The sequence below is a fragment of the Acanthochromis polyacanthus genome, chromosome 5 (assembly GCF_021347895.1).
Source record: "Acanthochromis polyacanthus isolate Apoly-LR-REF ecotype Palm Island chromosome 5, KAUST_Apoly_ChrSc, whole genome shotgun sequence".
Taxonomy (NCBI): Eukaryota; Metazoa; Chordata; class Actinopteri; family Pomacentridae; genus Acanthochromis; species Acanthochromis polyacanthus.
In genome coordinates this window covers 11,444,244-11,466,359 of record NC_067117.1, presented here as the reverse complement: position 1 = coordinate 11,466,359, position 22,116 = coordinate 11,444,244, and the positions used below count along the sequence as shown (strand labels likewise).

At 39.6% G+C, this 22,116-nt stretch overlaps 1 protein-coding gene across 5 annotated transcripts; it reads left to right on the top strand.

The window, feature by feature from the left end:
* The first annotated feature begins 208 nt into the window (after positions 1-208).
* Positions 209-12,842, top strand: LOC110972771 (macrophage-stimulating protein receptor-like). 5 transcript variants are annotated; one of them, XM_022223135.2, is made up of 21 exons: positions 209-350; positions 1,068-2,351; positions 3,935-4,111; positions 4,210-4,329; positions 4,431-4,601; positions 4,733-4,896; positions 5,660-5,789; positions 5,888-6,024; positions 6,156-6,335; positions 6,493-6,589; positions 6,753-6,983; positions 7,166-7,312; positions 7,419-7,578; positions 7,717-7,791; positions 8,571-8,774; positions 8,862-8,942; positions 9,029-9,210; positions 9,358-9,467; positions 10,126-10,291; positions 10,381-10,517; positions 10,762-12,842. In XM_022223135.2, exons 2-21 carry the CDS (start codon positions 1,152-1,154, stop codon positions 10,991-10,993), a joined length of 4,101 nt encoding a protein of 1,366 aa, XP_022078827.1. In that variant the 5' UTR covers positions 209-350; positions 1,068-1,151; the 3' UTR covers positions 10,994-12,842. The 5 variants fall into 5 exon arrangements, with proteins under 5 accessions (XP_022078827.1, XP_022078826.1, XP_022078824.1 ...); XM_022223134.2 differs by having other exon boundaries at positions 8,568-8,774; XM_022223132.2 differs by having other exon boundaries at positions 7,717-7,806.
* The last annotated feature ends 9,274 nt before the right edge of the window (positions 12,843-22,116 follow it).

The window sequence follows — 22,116 nt, the reverse complement described above, 5'->3', positions numbered from 1 at the left end:
TCTATCTATCTATCTATCTATCTATCTATCTATCTATCTATCTATCTATTTTTAAAGAGAAAGAGAGATTAAGAGTTCGCCCACTCCCACCATGACTTTGTGGCTGTGATGCTTTTATTTTGAAGGGGGGTGTTGGATGCAGTTTTGTACTGGTCTGTAAGCTGCGGTTCTCTCAGTGGCAGAAAGTGTTTCTCTGCCAGTTTAAACTCTCAGTGGTACTGTGGTGCTGTCAGGTGAGTGCGGACACTGAGTAGAGCTTCACTCTCATTGGACGTTTATGTGGAACAGAATTCACAGTTTGAGTCTGTTGGACAAATCTCAGCGACACTCCTCCCTTTTTGTAAAGAAAGGTAAGATTTATTTCACATACTTCTGTAGAAGCTGATTAGTTATTCACGTTAATAACTCCGCTTCCTCTTGCTGTAATTCACAGCTAATCAGCTGTTCAAATTTATTTTCAACAGTTATATTCAATACAAAATAATAAATTCTGTTTATTTTAGAACTACAAATTTGGATCGTTTGTAGTCAGTAGATGACTGTAACTTTTATTACAAAATGCTTCTAAATAGAATCATATGTATTTGTATTATCTGTTAGAATTATAAATGTATACACATCTATATATAGTGTAGTTATTACTTGCTGTGTTGCTTTGGCAGCCTAAACATTTCCATAGTTGCTCTGGTGTTGCAGCAAGTTGTGTCTTGCCTACTTTAGATTTTATCTTGACCCTACCAACTTATCATTTTTTCCACTGGCTTTATCAGCTCTATAGTTCAATAAGTTTCACATCCTATTTGTTCATGCGCACTTACAGGCTTACTTTTCTTAAAAACGAGGGGTTGCAACTGCTTCGTTCATTTTACTCAAAAAGAAAACAGCAGCTGGTGCTTTGCACCATTTTCCCCAGTTTCTTAAGCTGTCTTTCTCCGAATAAGGAAGCTAAAATGTTTACAACAACCACCTCCTCCTCAAAAGCAGTGAACTCTGTTGAAAGTGAGGCTCGGATATTATAGCCCTCTGTCTATTAACTCACAACATTCCTTCTCTGTTTTCTCTCACAGAGTTCCCGCTGGTTCTCCAGAATGTACTCATTTAGGAAGGTATCTTCTAGGTAGCACTGGATCACAGTGGACTGTGACGTGGAGATGGTCACTTTGAGTGCCTTGCTGACGGTATACTTATGGATACAAACACAAACTGCCTCAGGACAGCAGAAATGTCCTCCTTCTCCTCCCTGGCTGGTGGATTTCACTATGACATATTCCCTGCCCTACTTCCAAACAGACAAACCTATACAGAACATCGAAGTGAACTCGCAAGTTCAGCCAACAGAGCTGTACGTTGCCTGCCAGAATGTAATAATAGCAGTTAACGATTCCTTGCAGAAAACATGGGAGTTGAAAACTGGACCTGTTGGCCATCCTGAGTGTGAAACCTGTCAGGTATGTGACATAGAAACTGACCCTAAAGATCCAGTCAATACAGACAGCCAGGTTCTGTTTTTGGATCCTGATCAACATTACTTACCATACTTGTACTTTTGTGGAAGCACTCGGCATGGGATCTGTTACATTATTAACATTGACGAGCCAAAGCCTGAGACTAAGTGTTTATACAAAAAAGAGCGAAACTCTCCAACCTACTGTCCTGACTGTCTGGCCAGCCCACTTGGAACCAAAGTCACTTTCGTTCAGGAAGGAGCCACATCACTGTTCTTCACTGCAGCCTCCGTTAATGAGAGTCTGAGACAGAAGTATCCAAGGAGGTCAATATCAGTGATGAGACCACTTTCAACTGAAGACGGTTTTGATGTGATCATGGATGTCACAGTGCTCCCAGGTCTGCGTGACTCGTACAGCATTGACTACATATACAGTTTTTCCACCAAGGACCATGTCTACTTTCTGTCCCTGCAGAGGGAAAATCCCTTCAACAGCAACTCGACTTTTCAGACTCGTCTGGGACGACTGCCTATTTTAATTCCAGAGATGTGGATGTACAGGGAGGTGGTCTTGGAGTGTCGGTACGAACCAAAGAGGAGGAGACGGAGGGAGGCTTACAGGGACATTGTGTATAACGGACTGCAGGCGGCATACTTTGGGCGAGCAGGGAAAGACTTGGCTGATGAGCTGAGGGTGCACGAGACTGAAGATATTCTTTATGGGGTGTTTGCGGAGGTCAATGAGCGTGGTCAGCCTCAGAAAAACTCAGCCCTGTGTGCCTTTCCTCTGACTAAAGTAAACCACGCCATTGACCGAGGTGTGGAGGCCTGCTGTAAGTCAGGGCCTGAGCAGCTGTCCAGAGGTCTCTGCCACTTCCAGCCATGTGAGAGCTGCCCACATGAAGTGAGTAACACTCTTTTTTTTTTAATGCCATCAGAGCAGTACGAAGGTCACTCTACACCCAGACAGGAAGTGACCTGTCCAGACAAACATTGTGTAATGAAGTCACCTGTGATCAGAGCAGCAGAGCTTACAGTTTTATGTCTTGAGCAATAAAGGATAGTATATTAGAAGAGATACTGCAACAAAGTAAATGATACGCGTCAGTATATTTTATCCGTGTCAGCTTTGAGGAAGGTGTGTGTGTGAGAGAGAGAGAAAGAGCAGAGCCACATGAGAGAACAGGGAGGGGTGGATGAGTCAGTACGTGACCTGCACATTGCCACACCATTTCCCCACTCTGTTTCAGTCTTAAGTTTCTGCTTTTGTCTGAGGAAACTGCTTTCTTTACAAAACTTGGACATGAAAATAGTTCAATCAGATATGCATGTTCTAAGATTAAAAACTAATTCATGATACTGAGTTGAATATCATAAATTTCTTCAGTTTTTCATTTAAAACCCATCAGAATGTTTAAATGATAAAGCACCAGAAGAAAAGAGGTGTAGAAGAAGTGTAAAGATGAGCTTGGTCGGTTACATCCTGCTGACATGCAGACTTCAGCACTTGAAACACCTGGAATCTGGCTTCAGTTCCTGACAAAAATAAAGGTGTGGTTTCCTCCCTTTATGGAGTTCATTCTGTGTCCTTTGAGCTCTCACAGACGTGTGCACACCTACAGGAATGCGCGCCAACAAACACGAGTTATAATTCCTGCTGATAAAAAAGGTGGAATTTTAAAGGAGAGGGTCAGTGTTTGGCTGTGCCTGTCTTTTACACACTTCAGTTGAGTGGGAAATAAGAGGAATGTTGAGCAAGCTCAGAGCTGGCAGAAGTACGCACTTTTACTCAATCAGTACATGCTGTGGGGAAAAAAAAATCATACAGCAGTCTTGAAAATTTATCATCGCTATTTCTAAGAATTGGATATGTGCTATATAAAAGCTGGTATACTATTTGGATTCAAGTATGACAGTTGAACTTTAAAAGTGACTGAAAGGATCAAATTGTGTTAATTTTGAGCATTCAAGTGGGAAGAAAACTGGGGCATGCTGGGGCAGGTCAGCCCAATTGCTTTCCAGTGGAATGTTTACCGTTAGTTTAACCTATCGTGTCTTTTTTGAGTAAACACCTTTTAACCGCTGTGACTCACGTTCTGCTACCCAGTCAATTACACACTGTCATCCGCTGTTGTGTATGTGTGTAAAAGTATAGAAAGTCCAGTTTCAGCAGCAGATGAGAAACAGTCACCAAGTCAACAGAGCCGGAGTCACTGCTGTTTTATGACCTTCCTTCTCTCAGCTTGTTACTATGACTGAAGGCGAGGCTGGAGCACTTCCTCATTTAATGAATGAATTAGGATTCTCTGTTTATTCTCTCTGTCCTGCTTCTTGTCACACACAAGTTTATACTTGCATATATTCCTTATATATCTACTTAGAAGGAACCCTGTGCTGACTGAGGCAGATACAGAGATGAGCTGAATTTGAAATTGTAAGACTTCCTGTTGTTGACTGTGTGTAAATGTGGTTCTCCAACTTCCACAGAGCAATGACGGGAATGACGCATGCACTGCCAAGGCCACTCTGGTCTCACAGCCGTACTACAGAGTTGACCTCTTCAACAGTCAGATGAGAAATGTCCTGTTCACCTCAGTCCTGGTCACCACTACTGGGAATCATACGCTGGGACATTTTGGCACCTCAGATGGCAGGATACTGCAGGTAACGAGATGCCAGTGGTGTTGTTGTTAGAGGTGGTAGTGAGTTTGAATGCTATGAATACCAAAACCGAATCTCCTTATGTTGTATCCCTGCTTTAGGTGATCCTTACACTGTACAAACCAATTATTTTTGCCAATTATTCTGTGGGAGAGACGGCAGTATCCAGGACAGCAGCTGTCTACTCGAAGGATTTACTTCTTTTTGTAGCTGGAAATAAGGTACATGTTGTAATATCTGCGCCAGGTACTGCTTATCTCTGGGCTGTTTTTTTTTCTTTTCTAACCTACCCCGCCCTTGTCTTACTCTCGCCCTTATCCAGATGTTCAGAGTACCCTCTGCAGGACCTGGGTGTTCACATTTTATGACATGCTCCATGTGTTTGACGGCTCCACGCTTCATGAACTGTTGCTGGTGTTCGGGAAGCTGCTTAAGGGAGAATGAGTGCACCTCAGAGTGGAACAAAGACTCTTGCGCACCTGTCATAACCGAGGTAGATGTGCAGCTAGGTGTAACTGATTAACCATTGGACAAAGTTTAAACAGAATGAGTCATAAAGTTGATCATAGTGTTTGTACTAAGACACAGATCGCTGTTGTCCTATGGCAAAACTTTTATTTGCAGTTTTTCCCGAAAACTATTCCTGCTGGTGGTGAGACAGAGTTGACGCTGTGTGGTTCAGAGTTTCAGTCTCCTCTAAGACCGGCCATCATCAGCGGCAAAACGCACATCATCACAGTGGGCTCAGCCATGTGTTCTGTCCTGTCTGAGAAGAGCAGTAATGACGAGTGAGTAGCACACATGCAGAATCTTTCTTTCAATTTTTGTGTTGGAAGTACTTCACACTGCTTGCCACACATTAATTTAACTGGTGTTGATTGGTGCTCACTTGTTAACATTTAAAATGTTGACAGAATTAATCAGTCAAAGTAGAAACTTTGGAGAAAACAAGCAATCAAACAAACCTTTATTCTTCTCCTATCATCTTTGTCAAATTATGTTTTTTTTAAATGTACAAAACTCAATAAAAAGATGCACAATTTTTTAAATTTGATTTTACCATCACACACAATGGTTGAACAAATCAATTCTGATTTCAGTGCGGGTTACAGACAGATTAGTAGAGGATTTCAGTTGTGTGTCCTACTGATGTCAAATTGGGGCATCCGATCAGATTTTCTTAACATATTGCAGTAATTTGTAAACCATGTTGTTCAAATCACATAGCGTTTCACAAACGGTGACAAACTGTTTTCAGCTTTATGGCAGTGTATTTTTCAGCATCTAATGAAAGGGGAGAACTTCCTTGACCTATATGGGACATTTATGACCTCAGTTTATCTGACCAAATGAAAACCATTGTAGATAAACAACAGAATGTATAGTTTTTAAGACATTTTTAGACTTGTTTGTATGACAAAAATATTGCTGCATTGCCCTGTGTATGCTTGAAACATTGGAAATGTTCTTGTTAAGTGGCCAACAAGCACCTGCCTCACTGGAATGTCTTCAGAATTCACAGACGCATTATTCCTTGTGTTTGGAATACAGGCTAGTGTGCAAAATTCATGAAAAAAACCCCAACCTGAATCTCAACATCACTCTGCAAGTGCATGAGGGGGAAGTGGAGGGACGCTACTCAATCGAAGGCACAGCTCAGACATCTGGCTTGTCTTTTGTGGTGAGAATGACAATTGTTATGCAGTTTATTTAAGTGATGTCTATTATGTAATATAAATTGTAATGATAAAGATATATATTTTATCTCCACTGAAACAGGAACCCACCATCACAGAAATCAAGCCAGGCTATGGACCCATGTTTGGGGAAACAGCAGTTACATTAACAGGAAAATATCTTAATTCTGGGAAACAAAGAGATGTGTACTTTGGAGAGAAAAAGTGCAAGATTCAAACGTGAGGAGCAAAAAATATTTCACCATTACTGATAATCACCACATTCATTTCACTGTGTTCAGATAATCATTTAAACAAGTGACATCACATAGTATGACTTTTTTGGTTACTGCAATTCCTGTTGTTTTCAGAGTTTCTGAGGAAACTGGAGATTTGTCTTCAATCATCTGCTATACAGCTGCTGCAGCAGCTGTTGGACCTGTACCTGTGAAAGTCATTATTGACAACTTTGAAGTGACCGCGACTAAGATGTTTCTCTACAAGAAAGACCCTGTTATACACTCTGTGCGTCCACAATGCGGTTTCCAAAGGTAAGAAACTGACTTCAAATAAAGCGATAGAACTGAGATATTCCTCCAAGTTCATTGTCAAGATGAGCTGATGTTGACACAGAGAACAAGCCAACCGTATAAATGGCATTAATGGAATACTAATTATATTAACATGTTCATTTGTGCTGCCGTACAGAGGCTCCAAGCTGCTGATAGAAGGTCAGAATCTTGACTCTGCCTACAAAACTGTGGTTCAGTACACTTCCCAAAATCCTGTTGTGACTTTACAACAAGTAAGTCGATACTTTTAACCTATACAATACATTCTTCAGGTAACTTAGTTCAATTCAAACCAGGTCATTAAATTTTGTCTCGTGAGTAGAGAAAAAGAATGAAAGAAATACTTTCTGTATGTGATTTCACACAGTACGTTGTTTTGTTTTCATTTCACTTGAGGTCTGCAATGGCACAACAAATACTACACATATGGAATGCTGGACTCCTGCTTTTCCAGAGGAAATGGCAGAGGAAAAGTCAGTACCAGGAGTGATTTCCATACACACTGATGGAAAAAATAACCTCTTCAAGCGACGTTTTGACTACCACCCTGATGCCAAAGTCATTCCCTTTGAAAATGATGACAAAGTTTTACTTCTAAAACCAGGAGACACTGAAGTTTCACTGCACGTATGTTTACACACTCTTAAATTATCTTTCAAAAATCTGCTCTGAACATTTGTTTGTGTTAAAATGTCAAGAACAGTGACACTTGCTCATCGTAGCTATTGCTACATCTGCACTGTTAAATATATTACTATACACAAAACAGCAATGACCACTTTTCTTTTAACACCTTATATATTTTACAGCACAGTAAACTGATTACAGTGAGCTCTTGTATGAAAATTACAATGACCATTGGCGGTGTGCCATGTAAGGCTCAAGTTCTGTTAAATGAGCTGACCTGCAGGATTCCTAAAAGCCTGGTTATCCCCAGCGAGGGGCTGCCTGTCAAAGTAAGGAAGTCTGCTTTTAAGTCATCTCTTAATCCAAATCACCTGTGGAAAATGACACTTAATGAAATGCATTTAACACGAGTCATCATGTCTTTGACTACTGTAGGTGTCTGTGAACAGAGAGGTGTACGATGTGGGTACAGTAGTCTATGACGACAGCAGCAACACTGTGATAGCAGGCATTGTCCTGGGCATCGTTGCTGCACTGGTCGTAGGTGCTGGCCTTGCATTACTAGTGATGATTCATTTGAGGAAGAAAAAGAGAGGTGAGAAACATTCTGCTGTTTCTTGATGCTTTCTACAAACCTAGTTTTTTCCTAATGCGTTCTGTTCTGTCATCTTTACCGTATATTTTTTGTAGTTTACTGCTCAGTGATTCATATTTATCAAATATATCCTTTCAGCCAACATAGAGAATCGTCTATCAACATTGTTGTCACGCAGCCGCATGAGCAGCACCCATAATACCTCCCCAACAGGTGACTACAGACGGGGTGAGGCATCCAAACCCACAAATTCCTAAATAAATCCAAAAATGATACAATCAGTTTTTGCAATATTGAATGCCTGTTAAGCTAAACATCTAGCCTAGCCGCGCTAGACAACCCACGGCAACGAATTTAATTCTCTGCCAGGGTGGGTCTAGTTACCCTCCATAAGGCTCGAGGCTGGATGCTCCTAAAACTGGCCGGACCAATCACCATGAAGTGTAGAGTCAGAAGGCGGGTGTAACTAAGTGACGACAGAGGCACGACGATTCTGACAGAAACAACCGGAAACAACTAGCCTGGCTGCGCTAGACAACACACGGCAACGAATTTAATTCTCTGCCAGGGTCGACAACAAAAACGACAACAGTCGTTGAGCTCCATTAGCACCGACTCTGAATAATCTTTCTGTTAACATGTCTGTAATATACTTGAGCTTCACCCATTGACTGTATAAATAAGGCTTCACCGAACTACCGCATCCTCTGATTTCCGGGGCTCCAGGAGCCTATTCGTTGCGCTGATTGATTGTATACCTACCCAATTGCTGCAGAGTGATTTGATAGACAACCTTTTAGCCCGCCTCCCTCCCTGTCGAGCGTGCCCTTGTGCCTTCAGAACATGGGTCTAGCATGGCTAGGCTACTAAACATCACCAAAGTCAGGCATAATGTATTAAGGAGTTTCACTTGAACATAATTACACATTCTATTGTTCCATTCAGTCAGTTTTTTTTCTCCCTTATGTGTTTTCCCTCGTGCCTTACAGTAGATCTGTCCAGTCAAACCTCTGGCTCAGGAATGGCTTTCCAAGGTTTATTGTACACTGCCAGCTATGATCATCTTGCCGTTCCTTTAATGGCACGGGACAATATCTCAATGGTCAGCTTGAGTTCTGACCTTCTTGAAGAGGTCAAAGATGTGCTGATCCCTGCTGAGATGCTCCGAATTGAGGATAGCCAGATCATTGGCAAAGGTAAGATTCCTTTCTTCTACTGTCAGAATTTTACTTTGTTTACACTTAAGCACGCGTCCTTTTAGTTGCTTTTTCTTTCTTACACAGGTCACTTTGGGACAGTTTATCATGGATACCTGATAGACAGCAATAAGCAGGAGACCCACTGTGCTGTGAAGTCACTGAACAGTAAGTAAATACTTACTTTATAAAGGAAATCATCATTTTAGAGCTACCGGCTGGTAAACTTATGGGACTATGTGTTTAATTAACAGGAATCACAGATTTGGGTGAAGTGGACCAGTTCCTCAGAGAGGGCATCATCATGAAAGCCTTCCACCACTCCAACATACTCTCTCTGCTGGGCATTATGCTGCCCAAAGAAGGGCTCCCTCTGGTGGTTCTGCCGTACATGAAGCATGGAGATGTGCGCCATTTCATCCGCTCTGAGAAAAGGGTAAATTTAAGAATGAAACTTTTAGAGCCAGATGGGTCATGATCATGAATATCTTCTCTGTTTGCCTGACTACAGTTTTTTACTAGTTTATAATGTGCTCAGATTTATAATGTGCAGCTTTATTTACTATTTCTTTGTCCTTCACAGAACCCCACAGTGAAAGACTTAATCGGGTTTGGGCTTCAGGTTGCCAAAGGCATGGAATACTTAGCACAAAAGAAGTTTGTTCACAGAGACCTGGCTGCACGTAACTGCATGTGAGTGTGAATCAGACACGGATTACTGGCCCGTGACGAATCAGTGAAAGACTTTGTCTCTCTCGTAAGAGCTTATTTCATTGTTGGTTAGAAAGTGGATGCCTCATTTTCAGGTATTCTAAAAACAATATCTGAAAATACCATTTATAGTAAACTATTTATAGGACAGAAACACTCATGAAAATTTTTTTCCATCACACAGTTGCTAACCAAATAATGGCAGTGAACACAGCAGTTTGTTTTTTTTTGGACCTGTATTTTTTCAGTAACAGAATTACAAACGAAATTTAACAACTTACTTTGTAAAAAAAAAAAAAAAGAGTTAATAGTGTATGATGAAAACTTAGACATTTATTTTTAAATCTCTGTTAGCAACTAATTGATTCCCTTCTTGATGGCCATGGAAGGACTGCTTCAGATGGTTTTTAAATTAGAATTAAAAACACATTTGATTTTCTGACTTTTTAAATGTTTTCTGTATCCCACCTCTGCAAGAAAAAAAATCTAATGGTATTATCACAGGTTATCAACATTGATTTTCTAATTTGGTGAAACTTCAGATGTAACTTTCTCCTCTCAAGCTCATCTTAAAAAAATGTTATTTGGACAAGAACTGTCTAGGGAGATGATCCTTTCTTAAGATGTTTGATCTTTGCAGGCTAGATGAAACGTACACAGTAAAGGTGGCGGACTTTGGCATGGCCAGAGACATTTATGACAAGGAATACTACAGCATTCAAGATCACAAGAGGGTAAAGCTTCCAGTTAAGTGGATGGCTATCGAAAGCCTGCAAACACAGAAGTTCACCACCAAGTCTGACGTGGTGAGTGTGCTTAATCTGGTCAAATCAGCAGAAGCATTTTTGTCTTTATTATATTTGTGTCTGTAATACATTGCTCATCTGTTTCTCAGTGGTCATATGGCATCTTATTATGGGAGCTGTTAACCAGAGGTGCCAGTCCATATCCAGATGTGGACCCTTATGACATCACACACTACTTGTTGAAGGGACGTCGGCTTCCGCAGCCACAGTTTTGCCCAGATACTCTGTAAGAATCACAGTGGCACACTATAAATATCCCATTACATAATGACTTAAAGCACAGCTACCGTGACATCTATACCTAGTTTACCCTGTGACCTTGTAAAGTAAACATCTATAGCTAATCCATGTCTAGTCCAGGTTACTATATGTCAGCTCACAATGACACCACTGAGGAGTTTACTCACATGCTTGCATATTTACTTATGTGCCTACTCATTCACTCAGTTGCATAATTATTCATTCCACAGCTATTCAATCATGCTGGCATGTTGGGACCCGGAGCCTGAGCACAGACCAGGCTTTCACAGCCTGGTAACAGAAGTCCAACACATCCTGTCCTGCTTGGAAGGAGAGCACTACATCAGTTTGAAGGTTACCTATGTCAACCTAGACCAGCCAAGGCCTTATCCTGCCCTGACTGGATCTGCTGATGAGGCTGAGGCCTCGGACTTGGACGCAGACAGTCATGGTGCCAGCTGAAAGTGCTTTTACACTAAAGCCACTCTGTGGCGAAGATCGCAGTATCCAGATTAGAGTTGGAAAGCATGAAAGAACAGAGACAGCTTTCCTCGCCAGATGAATTGTTGATTATGTCTACAAACCAGACTACATGGAATATTTGACTACTGATTTAAAAGACACTGTAAACTCGAACTGGAGACCGAATCACGTCAGAGTCTTCCCATCCTGGTTATTACAATTTGTAGCAGAATAGAGACAGTGTGTAGAGATACTTTAATCAGCCTTCTGAAGCATGTGTGAATGAGACAGAATGAATGTAAAATGTGCTTTTGTTCTCATACTTGTAGTGTAGGATGAGGAGGAATACGCTGTAATAGGTATATAGTATGTCAGCATGACAAACTGTTAGACAGGGTCTATGAATGTTGACTTGTGCTCAGGGTTCAAAAGTTTAGCTTTTTTATTTCAGTGTTCTTGTCATATGAGGATACAATATGTTATGTCCTCTCCTACACGTTGCACAATGCAAACTTAACACAAGGGGACGTCACACGTGGATGCAGAATAACTCAAACTACACAGATTTAGAGCTATTTATGCTCTTGGTACCACAAGCTTTGCACTGACTGAATTTTGCAGTCAACTTTCTGTGCTGTTCAGAAACACATTCAGCACCTGGAATTATCACTAGAGGGCAGCCAACTCCTCTTTCTAAGGAGCACGAGTTGCTGCGGCAGTGAAGCTCTGCACAACAGCAGACATCTCCACACAAAGGTGTCGCACAAACAGCACAACTATATTTATCTGAAACTCGGCCATGCAGACTCACTCTTAAATTCAGTCTCTTGACTCAAGCAGCTCAGCGCAACATATGGCGCATTTTTGGGAGATTCTTTGCTTCCTGCTTGCAACTGAAATTATCTTCACACCACATCAAACAATCCAGGGTAGTTTTTAATGTAGGCTCTAACTTTCATACTGACATTGCAATACGATTGAACCAAAGAGTTGGTTTATGTTGACAAACTTTCTACCAGACAGAATGCATTTGGTTCTCACATACTTGATTTTTTATATTGCTGCATTTCTTTTCTTTGAATCCAAGAGTGATCTGATCTCATTATTTCCTTGCAGTAGTTTGTACTGCAAAGAGAGTTTTTATAAAAGCAAATGGTTGTTTGCACATGCTTCTCTACATCGTGTCTACAATAGAAATGTCTCTGACTTAGCCTGGTCCTGATTAAATTTTAAGAAAATATATTTGCTACAGAATAGCAAACGAGAGTTCCACCTGAAAAATCACTCATTTAAAATTGAATACATAACTGTTCAAAAATGCCGCAACAAAAGAGAGTACAAAAGTTCCTCATGAAAGTGCATCATCAAAGCCAAAGATGAAAATGCGGCTGAATGCAGTAACACAGGTCTGAGGCAGCACAGCTCTTGTTCTTTGGCAAGTAGATGACAGGAAAACACACACACACTGTTAGAGGTCTGAATGATGTGAGCTCAACCAGAGTAAAAACTGAACGCTTCTGCCTAATCTGTGTATCTAGCATTTGTAATACTCTATGAATAATTTATGGATCTAAAAAAAGATTTTTTTCATCCCTTGCCTTTAGGTACTGAAAAGGTGCTGTTAATAATGACAAGCTCTGGCTGCGTTGAGGTAGAGTTTCAGGTTTTGAAATGAGGAGATGTTTCCAAACAAAGCAAAAGACAAAACAGACCGGCAAAATCGTGGATATTTTTGTGCGAACAACCATGCAGAAAACATTTTGTATGTATAAATGTCACTGGTCATTTACAGTGTCCATGCTTTCAAAATCATTAGAGCTCCACAGAAATAAAACCAGATCTGACTACACTTAATTTGAATTCAGATAATTTATACAAAATATTGATAGACAGCACAGGATGGAGATGAAATGACAGATTTGTCCTCTAACTAATGTCAACTTGCAGGGTGATCTTATAATTAACTTGCCAGTGCAGTGTCTGCGATTGGAAGAAGCTGCTGGCATTTAAAATACCGTTTGGCATGCAACAAGGATACTGGCATTGAAATCAGACCTTGAAATGATATAAGAAGGATTGGCATCATCTTTGAGAATTAAGAAAGTTTTACTGAAAAGTAGACATTGGAATAGTATCAAAACTGTTTTTAATAGCTGTAATTTAGCTTTTCTCACAATTTTGACTGTTTTATACTTTAGAGTATTTCAGATGCCAGTGTTTTTCTTTTCTGTTTAGGGTTAGATTTCAGCAGATGTATGACAAAACTACCAGGACTGACACTGTAAACAGACATACTTTGTATATGAAACAGGTTGTTATACTAGAAAGTAAGTGTGCTCAAACTATGTGTAGATAAACAAGACTTAACATGTTGCCTTGTAGACAGTTGAAACCTGTTTGGTCGATTGTGGAAACTAGAAGAAATGATAACAGAGATATTCTGTCAACTTATGAAAGGATTTAGGATAGCTTCTGTCCTCTATGGACTCTACACTACCTAAAGATGTGGCCCAGCACCTTCTTATTGCACATCTATGTAGCAGTGAACCTTATCTCTAATATGGGTGAAATACAGAATCCTACATGGGCTGCACAGTGGAGTAGTGGTTAGCACTTTCGCCTTGCAGCAAGAAGATCCCTGGCTCAAATCCCAGCCTGAGCCTGCAATCTTTCTGCATGGAGTTTGCATGTTCTTCCTGTGCATGCGTGGGTTTTCTCCGGGCACTCCGGCTTCCTCCCACAGTCCAAAAATATGCTGAGGTTAATTGGTTACTCTAAATTGCCCGTAGGTGTGAATGTGAGTGTGATTGTTTGTCTGTATATGTAGCCCTGTGACAGACTGGCGACCTGTCCAGCGTGTCCCCTGCCTTCGCCCGAGTCAGCTGAGATAGGCTCCAGCACCCCCCGCGACCCTAATGAGGATAAAGCGGTGTATAGAGAATGGATGGATGGAGAATCCTACACTTCCCTCAATGCAACTCGAACACATTTATCTTCAGATCCTGCCTAAGTATGTCTAATCATGCACCACAGTTTGTAAAACAAAAAGCATGTAGTCTCTAACAGCACAGTGTGACATGAATTGCTTTTGGCTTATGTAAGAGAGTTGATTGCACAGTCGGTTGCAGATTTAGTTGTATGAGGATTTTTAAAAAACTGCACTTTATGCTTTACATCTGGGTTCCGTTACCTTGAGCAACATACTTTAGGCTGACATGAGTCATTCGTGTTTTCCTTTTCATGCACTTTAAGCTAAGCCAGGTATATTACAGAGCAGATTCTCTTCTGGATGTTGACAGAAAGGCTTTTGACAAGTGAAAAACTGGTCATTGCAGTAGTGCCAATATGATGTGAATGTCTGTTAATCTGAGAATCGGTAAGGTCAGTGTTATCGCTTTAGAAAACTCCTTCAAATATTCAATGTTTTTGCACTGGCTGAACAATACTGCCTATGATACCTGTGATGAGTAAGTAACATTTCCTGGTAAACAAATGTGCTACCAGAGGGACAAATACATTATTGAATAACCAGAACTAATAATTCAGTGAAAAGAGATCTTGAGCACCAACACCAAAATCCAGTTGGTCTATTTATTCAGAGGCACCAGATATGTTCCTGTCACACTCCACACACACCAGACACACAAACACCAGCCTATCTAAAGCCAAAAGCACAGTGAAGGGGAATAGCTCAGCTGAACAGAGGGCAGACCCCTAAAGTGTATGGTCTAAAATTCCTTTTGTTGTCTTCAACTGTATATATTTATAAATATTTTACACTTTTATTTCACACTAGCTTGGTTTTGGAGCAGAGTTTGGTTGAAATCTGCAAAATATCATACAGCAGCTGTTGTGTGATCCATGACAAACTGGACAAGCTAAAGTAACAGCGGCCAGGTTTTTTTCCATCAAGATTTATGCAGATTTGTCCCCACGGACTGAAAGGGAGAACATTACAAAAGTATAATTTGGATGGATAATTAGCACTCAGTTTAGTTGATAAAATAACATGATTATGATTTGTTTTAAATGAAATAATGTAAGATTATATCTGTAGGTATAGGTATGCTTCAGAATCATTTTACAGTAGGAACAGTAGGAAGGAGCCAACATCCAAAATCTTCCACCCTAGTCAAAGACACTGATTAGAGTTCATTGACCCCCAGAGATGTTGAATTATAACGAATGCTTGCAAAGGAACAGCAGGGCCGCGACTCTCGAACAGCAGGACGTTGACGAAGCTCTGCTGACATCATACTATTTATCTGTGATTCATCTGTGAAGCTCGATGAAAATGATGCAGCCATTTGTGGAGCGTTTGACCTGTGCGGTTGTACCTGGCAGCAGCTGTTCTGCATTGCACCTCTCGGTATGAAATGGCCCAAGGATCGGAGAAAGAAAAAAAAGAATTCACTTGTTTCACTGTTGTTGAGCCTCCACTGGCAGGTGTTTTGAACTGGGATGTGAATACATTCACAGTCTGAAATTTTTCATCATCGCTGAAGGTCTCACTGTTTTTCATGATGTTGGTCAGAACACGTCTGCAGAGGGAGACAGGGAGAGAAACGATGAGAATGCAGCAAGAAAGTGCATATTTGATTCGTCACTGACAAATTTAAATGGTGTTTGATAGTCAGGTTTCTCCTGCTGTACCGTGCTGTTTTAACATTTGACAATTCAGCTTTTGAGTCCTGTGTTTTTCCAAAAAAATATGCATTTTTCAGGCAGAACAGTCAGTCAAAAGAACGGAAAGGTATTATCCTCAAAAGTACTCTGTGCTTTTTTGTAATCGACTGAATCCTTTCCATCTGAAAAATATTAATTTTCTTCGCAAAATATCTTGCAAGTCGGTTTGTAGCCTTTCTCGCACTTCTGCTCTGTGAATTGAATCTGCTATCCTTGAGCTTGTGTGCCATCAGTAGCTACCTGAATAGTGAGGCAATCTTCCTCCCTCTCCCTTGCTCTTCTCCATTGTTGCATCGTATTCAGAAGGAGGATGAGGAGTTGGGAGGTCACAGATGGAGAGAAGTGTTATGTTTGTTCCTGTCTCTGCTCTCTGAGTGAATGTCTCCACAGATGGCATTATATTGAAAGGCAAACACAAATTTGCAGAGCAATGAAAGAGCTTTAGAAGCACAAGGCCAGGCGCGCAGCTAAGTGTACTTGTTTTTTCATTTGGAGGTTTTCATCGCCCATCATCGGTGTGCTGGTGTATTTTGTCACTTAAAAAAATGAAGATGTGCATTACAGTATTCATACCACATACCGAGCATGTAGTTATAAAGTTAACTGCACAAATGTAATTTAATGTGATGCTAATATCTTCAGACTGTATACTGAATATAGGCTGACCTTCTCATTCTGTATGTCATCTCTGCCGCCTTATGGAGATACATCTGCATTAATAATGAAAGTAATTTCATCAACATCCATGCTAATACATTTTTCATATTATGATATGTTATATCCTTAGATACAGGATGGAACCATAAGATGGATATCCACATGCTTTCTCATTTGCTAAATCTGTGAAGATATTCTGATTCTGCCTCAGTGCTGTGTGTTCCTTCAGTACCCGACATTGTCAAGTTTAGTTACACAAACCACAGCCTGCGTGACTCCTCTCATCCTCTCGTCTGTTTATAGTGAGAATGTAAATCTGTGGTTAGAAGTTGCTTACATAATGACAAGTAGGATAGCTCTTGTGTGCATTATAAATAGTTAAATTCTGGAGTTCAAACTTTGCGAAATACAGGATTATTCTTGATGTACCAAAAACATCAGTACTCACTTTAAAGCACTTGTAAAAATGCTGTTGTATTTACTATAATTAATCTAGTACTTTTACTAGAATAATTATGGTAAACAGAATACAGTGAAGAAACCACTGACGGCAATTTCATCTTGACTAATGTTTTAAGCGTAATGATTCTCTCATTATGACTGGAATACTCTTATAAAACAACGATCTGTCATTACTACTAGATCAGTCTTTATTCTGCATTTTAATTTCAAATGATCTACTCTCTATGCTTTGCTGTGCTACTTCCAGTTCATTTATTTATGGCTACTTCTTCAGGTGACAGAGTAAAATCCTGAAGTCTTGGCATACTAATGACTTTTCCTTTCTATCCAATACCCAAAAGTTAGACTGCTTGTGTTAAATATAGCCAAGTTTGAGACTGTCTGCAGCACTCTGGTTGTGCTGTAAACAACCAGATGCAACTGAAATTAGGAGGGCATTCGGTCATTACTGTTGCTCATCAAGGTTGTGTAACCACACAATTGGCTGCCGTTGCAGATAAGCTCCCACAAACCTGTATCTCCACAGTTATCTGTTCTATTTTAATGAATGCTGAAGCACCACTAAATACTTCATAAGTGGATCAATCCAAGGCTTCCTCTGTCTAGAAATGAGACAACAGAGATAACGATTATATTGGCCTAATTTAGAACGTGCAGAACTGTTCAACACTGAGACTAAAGGTGCCATCATTTATGTATTGTTACTGTGCGGTTTGCTGGTTTCCTGCATAACCTATGGGTTTTGTCAGTGTCTATGGCTTTCTTCTTTTCTCAAGCATAAAGCTGCCCAATGCTCAATTATTTACACGAACCTGTAAATAGTTGGGTAGAGGTTAGACATGCTGACAAGACAGAATACATTTCAGGTTGGAAAGGTGATGCAGTTCTTGAGTGAACTGCATCACCTGTCTTGCCAGCAAAATTTAGTCTGTGAGGATTTTCTCATGAAAGATTCTGAAGTGGATTTGAAGTCTGTTCATGAAATAACTCGCAATAAGGTTTTGTAAACAATAATTTGTGGAGAAAGGTAAATTTTTCTTTTCTTTCTTTTATATTATGTTTTAGATCTCCACTTATGAACAACAATCTGAACAGGAAAGTAAGCTCCTGCTAAATATTTACCCAGAAACACAGAAAACATGTGAACTCGGTTTAACATTTAAGAATTAATTGTTGTTTTTTTCTCACCTTCTGAAACACAGCCTGAACCAAATGTACAGAATAAACAAATTAACAAGTACATTTGCGTTTGGACAAACCTGAAAGTGATCTGAAAAATGAAAAACATTCAAAGCCACAATAATAATCTGATTGTCTCAGCCCTCTGAGATCTCAAAGAGACAGATAAGTTTATTCAGGTGACTACCTTGTTAACCAGTGCACCCTTTCAAGGCTGCAAACAAGTGCTCAAGAAATACCCCCTTTGCCAGTTTCCTACTCAGTAACAATTTGCTCTGACAATGGTTTTGGCTCCTTCAGCCTGTAAAAGTCACACATTACACTTGCTGAGATGGTGTCATGTTTTAAATTTCACACTAAGTCCCAGCACTGAAAAGCAGTTCAGTAGTACATGATGGATTTGGAAGTATCTGGAATGGCTGGACAGACCATTGTCTGTCAGTGTTGGGACATTTAGCTTTGTGTGCACTTACTGGAAAATGTCCCTGTGACATCAAGGATTTCACAGGCAGAAGAGTTTAATAAGGATGAGTTTAATGATTTCTGGGCTCTGTTACACACAGTAAAAAAGTAATGCATACTTGATATAAATAGACTGAATTATACATTATAGTATTGCAAGTATGCTTAATATGCTGAATATAAACACAGAGTCCAATTAAAGCAGTCACAACCAGTGTAACTTGTAGAAAATAGTCACATATTTAAATTATGTGTCATGACATATATTCACAATTTCTGCTCAGGCGATCACTCTCAACCATCTCCTACAAACTGACTTTTACTTTGAGTCATTAAGATGCTCTAACCTATTCAGATTTTTTCCCCCCTCATGGGACACCTGATCATCCCAGGGAAACCTTTCCTGACTGCGTTCAAACACCTAACTCTCTTGCCGTACCGCATTTCAAAGGATCCACAGTTCCACCCATTCCTTAAATGCCGCATAAAACAATGCTGTTAGTGTATCGCATTCACTCACTTGCCTCTGTTAGCAGCCGTGTTATTGCATCCTCTAAAGCAGAGACGCAAAAATGAACCATGTCAGCTTTCGTTGGTGGAGTTTAGACAGGTCAGTAGACAGAAAATGTGGATAAGAGAGATTTTCTGTTATGCTGAAATGTATTTGTCTTCCAAAAGCCCTGTTGTGGCTTGTGAGCCTGTTGCTATGACAACCATCATTTGATACCAGTAGTGTGTAGGAAGGCTGAGAGATATGGTTGAAAATTAGCAAACTGCTTTATGCATGTTTTATAATCTATTCATAATTTTCATGTATGTTTGTTGTGTCAAGGGAATAAATAATAAGAGTTGTGAAGAGTAATGTGCATATTTAAGGATGTAACATTCATTCAAGCATTGAGTAGCACTGGGCCCTTTTCCTTCCCACGACTAATTAAATGATTATTATATTGCATTGTCCTCAAAGTGAATACCTCACTGTGAGTGTTTTCAATATGTCGATTTTCTTTCCGCAAAGTCACTAAATTGCATATTTCACTCATCCTCTTTATGGAGACGGTGTAGTGACCTACATCTCTCAGGAGAAAGAGAACCTATTGTTTATTTTCCCAAAAGCCATTTTGCATGATTAATATGTAAACAAATTATATATTATTCTATATAACTTTTGGGTGTCATCTAGATTAAGTTTGTGTTTTAAAAAGTAGTGGATAGTGACATTAAACCAGTGTAATCAGCTAATATAGGTAAAACTTTAGACATGTTCAAATCATTATCAAAGAAGAGTAGGTCTATTGCTTTATATCCAGCATGGTTCATCATAGAAATAGAATGCATAGATGAGCAGAAACTACATTAGGTTGTATATATCAAAGATTAAGTAAAGTCAAAACTGCTGCAAAATATAAACTTTGTAATTTGGAGGCAAAATAATCATGTTTTAGAAAAAATATCCATCATCATTTTAGCAGAAATCTAATCTGCTCAAGCATTGTTTTTTAAATAACTCTGGATGAAACCCAGTGTGTGAAGTGTAATATTTCTGCATCAGCCATAGCCTGCAGCAATTAGGAGAAAAAATCCCACTCTTTATGAAAGTGGTTAAGTGCCGGTGCAGACCCAAAGGCAGCCCTCATAAACTGTGAATTAGCACAAGAGAACTCAGAGGCAGATTGCCTTTTTCCACATGAGCAGAGAGACTACAGTAATTACAAGGATATGAAACCTTTAAAGCAGGTTAATTTATTTATTGTTGTTGCTTTGTCCCACGAGGACAGCCTAATAAAGAAATGCACTGAACCAAAGTTTGTTACACACTGAATTTTACTCTCTTCACTGTGTTCAGATGCTAAATTAAAACTCGGGAGTAGATTACATAAAGCGATATTTCACCACATAGCTCATTCACATCGCATTTCCAGCGATGTTCACTATGAAATGAATTGTTATGGACTGTTTGCTTTGACACAGAAACCATCGATGCACTACTAGTTACGAGCTGATCAGCGTTATGGACATCCGGTCTCACTGTGTTGTGGTAGCTATGGTAACCTCACAGAGCACCAAATGTTCCACTTGAAGTGTGAGGGTATCATCTGTGACACTGAGCCTCCCTTCCTGTACGGAGGCAAAAACAAGCTGAATCCAAATGACTTGGTCCAACTGTCTGGATGATTTAAAGGGCCGATTCACCCAAATTTAAAGCAACGACAAAAACAATAAAACAAACCCATAACCAAAACCATATTCTAGCAATGACATCATGGCTGCAGAATTTCAGTAAATCTGTCTGGATCAAAATAAATAAATACACATACTGTCAACAGTTGTCAAACTATTTCTTTATGTCCAAATCAATGATTTACCAGGAGAATGTTTCTGGGAAGAAAAACAACAAATCAAATACATAAATAACTAAACTTTGCAGCTGATGTGTATTTAAAAAATGTAATATCTCGCAGCAACTTAAATATTTCACTCCGCTGTTGTAGCTAGATAAGAAAACAAAACTATCAGCTGTGCCACTCGAGTCCAAACATTTTTTGAAGTAAGTGTTTTCTAGTAAATGTAAATCACAGCTTAAGAGCATTTATACAGTAAACTGAATGTAAAAATTAAGAAGACACATCATGGCAAAAAAATCAAGCATGCACCAGATATTGGACAGATGATTGGCTTCTTGTCTTTGTTAATGTCAAACAGTGTATTTTTTATGAATGCTGAAAGGGAAGAGGCAAAGTTCTTTGCTTTACTTCTTCTATACAGGAAGTTATTTTAGATTGGATTGTTAAAGTATATTTCTGATTGTCCTAATGCCCTCATGCTGTATGATACACCTAAATTTAAAACATGTATTAGCAGTTTAATACTAACCTGTCTTAAAATGCTAATTCTGGTTTAATCTTCATTGTATCCATTTCACAAACATCCATCCATCCATTATCTATACACCTCTTAATCCTCATTAGGGTGGCCAGTCTGTCACAGGGCCACAAATACAGACAATCACACTCACATTCACACCTACAGGCAATTTTAGAATAATCAATTAACCTCATATATAACTCAGATTTTTGGAGAGTGGGAGGAAACCGGAGTACCCAGAGAAAACCCACGCATGCACAGGGAGAACATGCAAACTCCACACAGAAAGATCCCAGGAAAGTCGGGACGCAAACTGGGGATCTTCTAGTTGCAAGGCGACAGTACTAACCACCACATCACTGTACAGCCCCGTTTCACAAACATGCAAAATAAAAGATCATCTTTTTTGCAGCATCTTCTAAAATGTAACTTTAAACAAAACTTACTTTATGATACATTTTTTATGACCATGATTTTCTGTATTACACTTGGGGCTATTTTTTGAGCAGTGTTTATATGTCGCATTGAATACGTGGGACTTTAAGTCTTTTGCGCTTCTTCACAAACTGCTGTTCAAGCTGTCAAGGTCTTCACTAGTGCTTGAGAAGCCTTCAGCCCTTCAAGTTTTCCATCACGGACCCCATGACTATTCCTTTTGGTTTCTATGGCAACTAAGTTAAAATATAAGTTGACTCATCTTTTACAAGCATGAGTAGAGAATTGTACAGACAAAAAAAAGAAATACATTTTGGCCTGAAAATGAATTTACAGCCAATCCAGCTCTGCAATAAAAAGAAAAGAAAAGAAAATCC

What these genes read in the sequence shown, in the direction of transcription:
- LOC110972771 (XM_022223131.2), top strand. Translation starts at nt 1,152, where the DNA reads ATGGTCACTTTGAGTGCCTTGCTGACGGTATACTTATGGATACAAACA. An exon ending in TAGCCAGATCATTGGCAAAG is followed by an intron (nt 8,775 to 8,861) that starts GTAAGATTCCTT and finishes TTTCTTACACAG; the next exon opens with GTCACTTTGGGACAGTTTAT. An exon ending in TCACCACCAAGTCTGACGTG is followed by an intron (nt 10,292 to 10,380) that starts GTGAGTGTGCTT and finishes TCTGTTTCTCAG; the next exon opens with TGGTCATATGGCATCTTATT.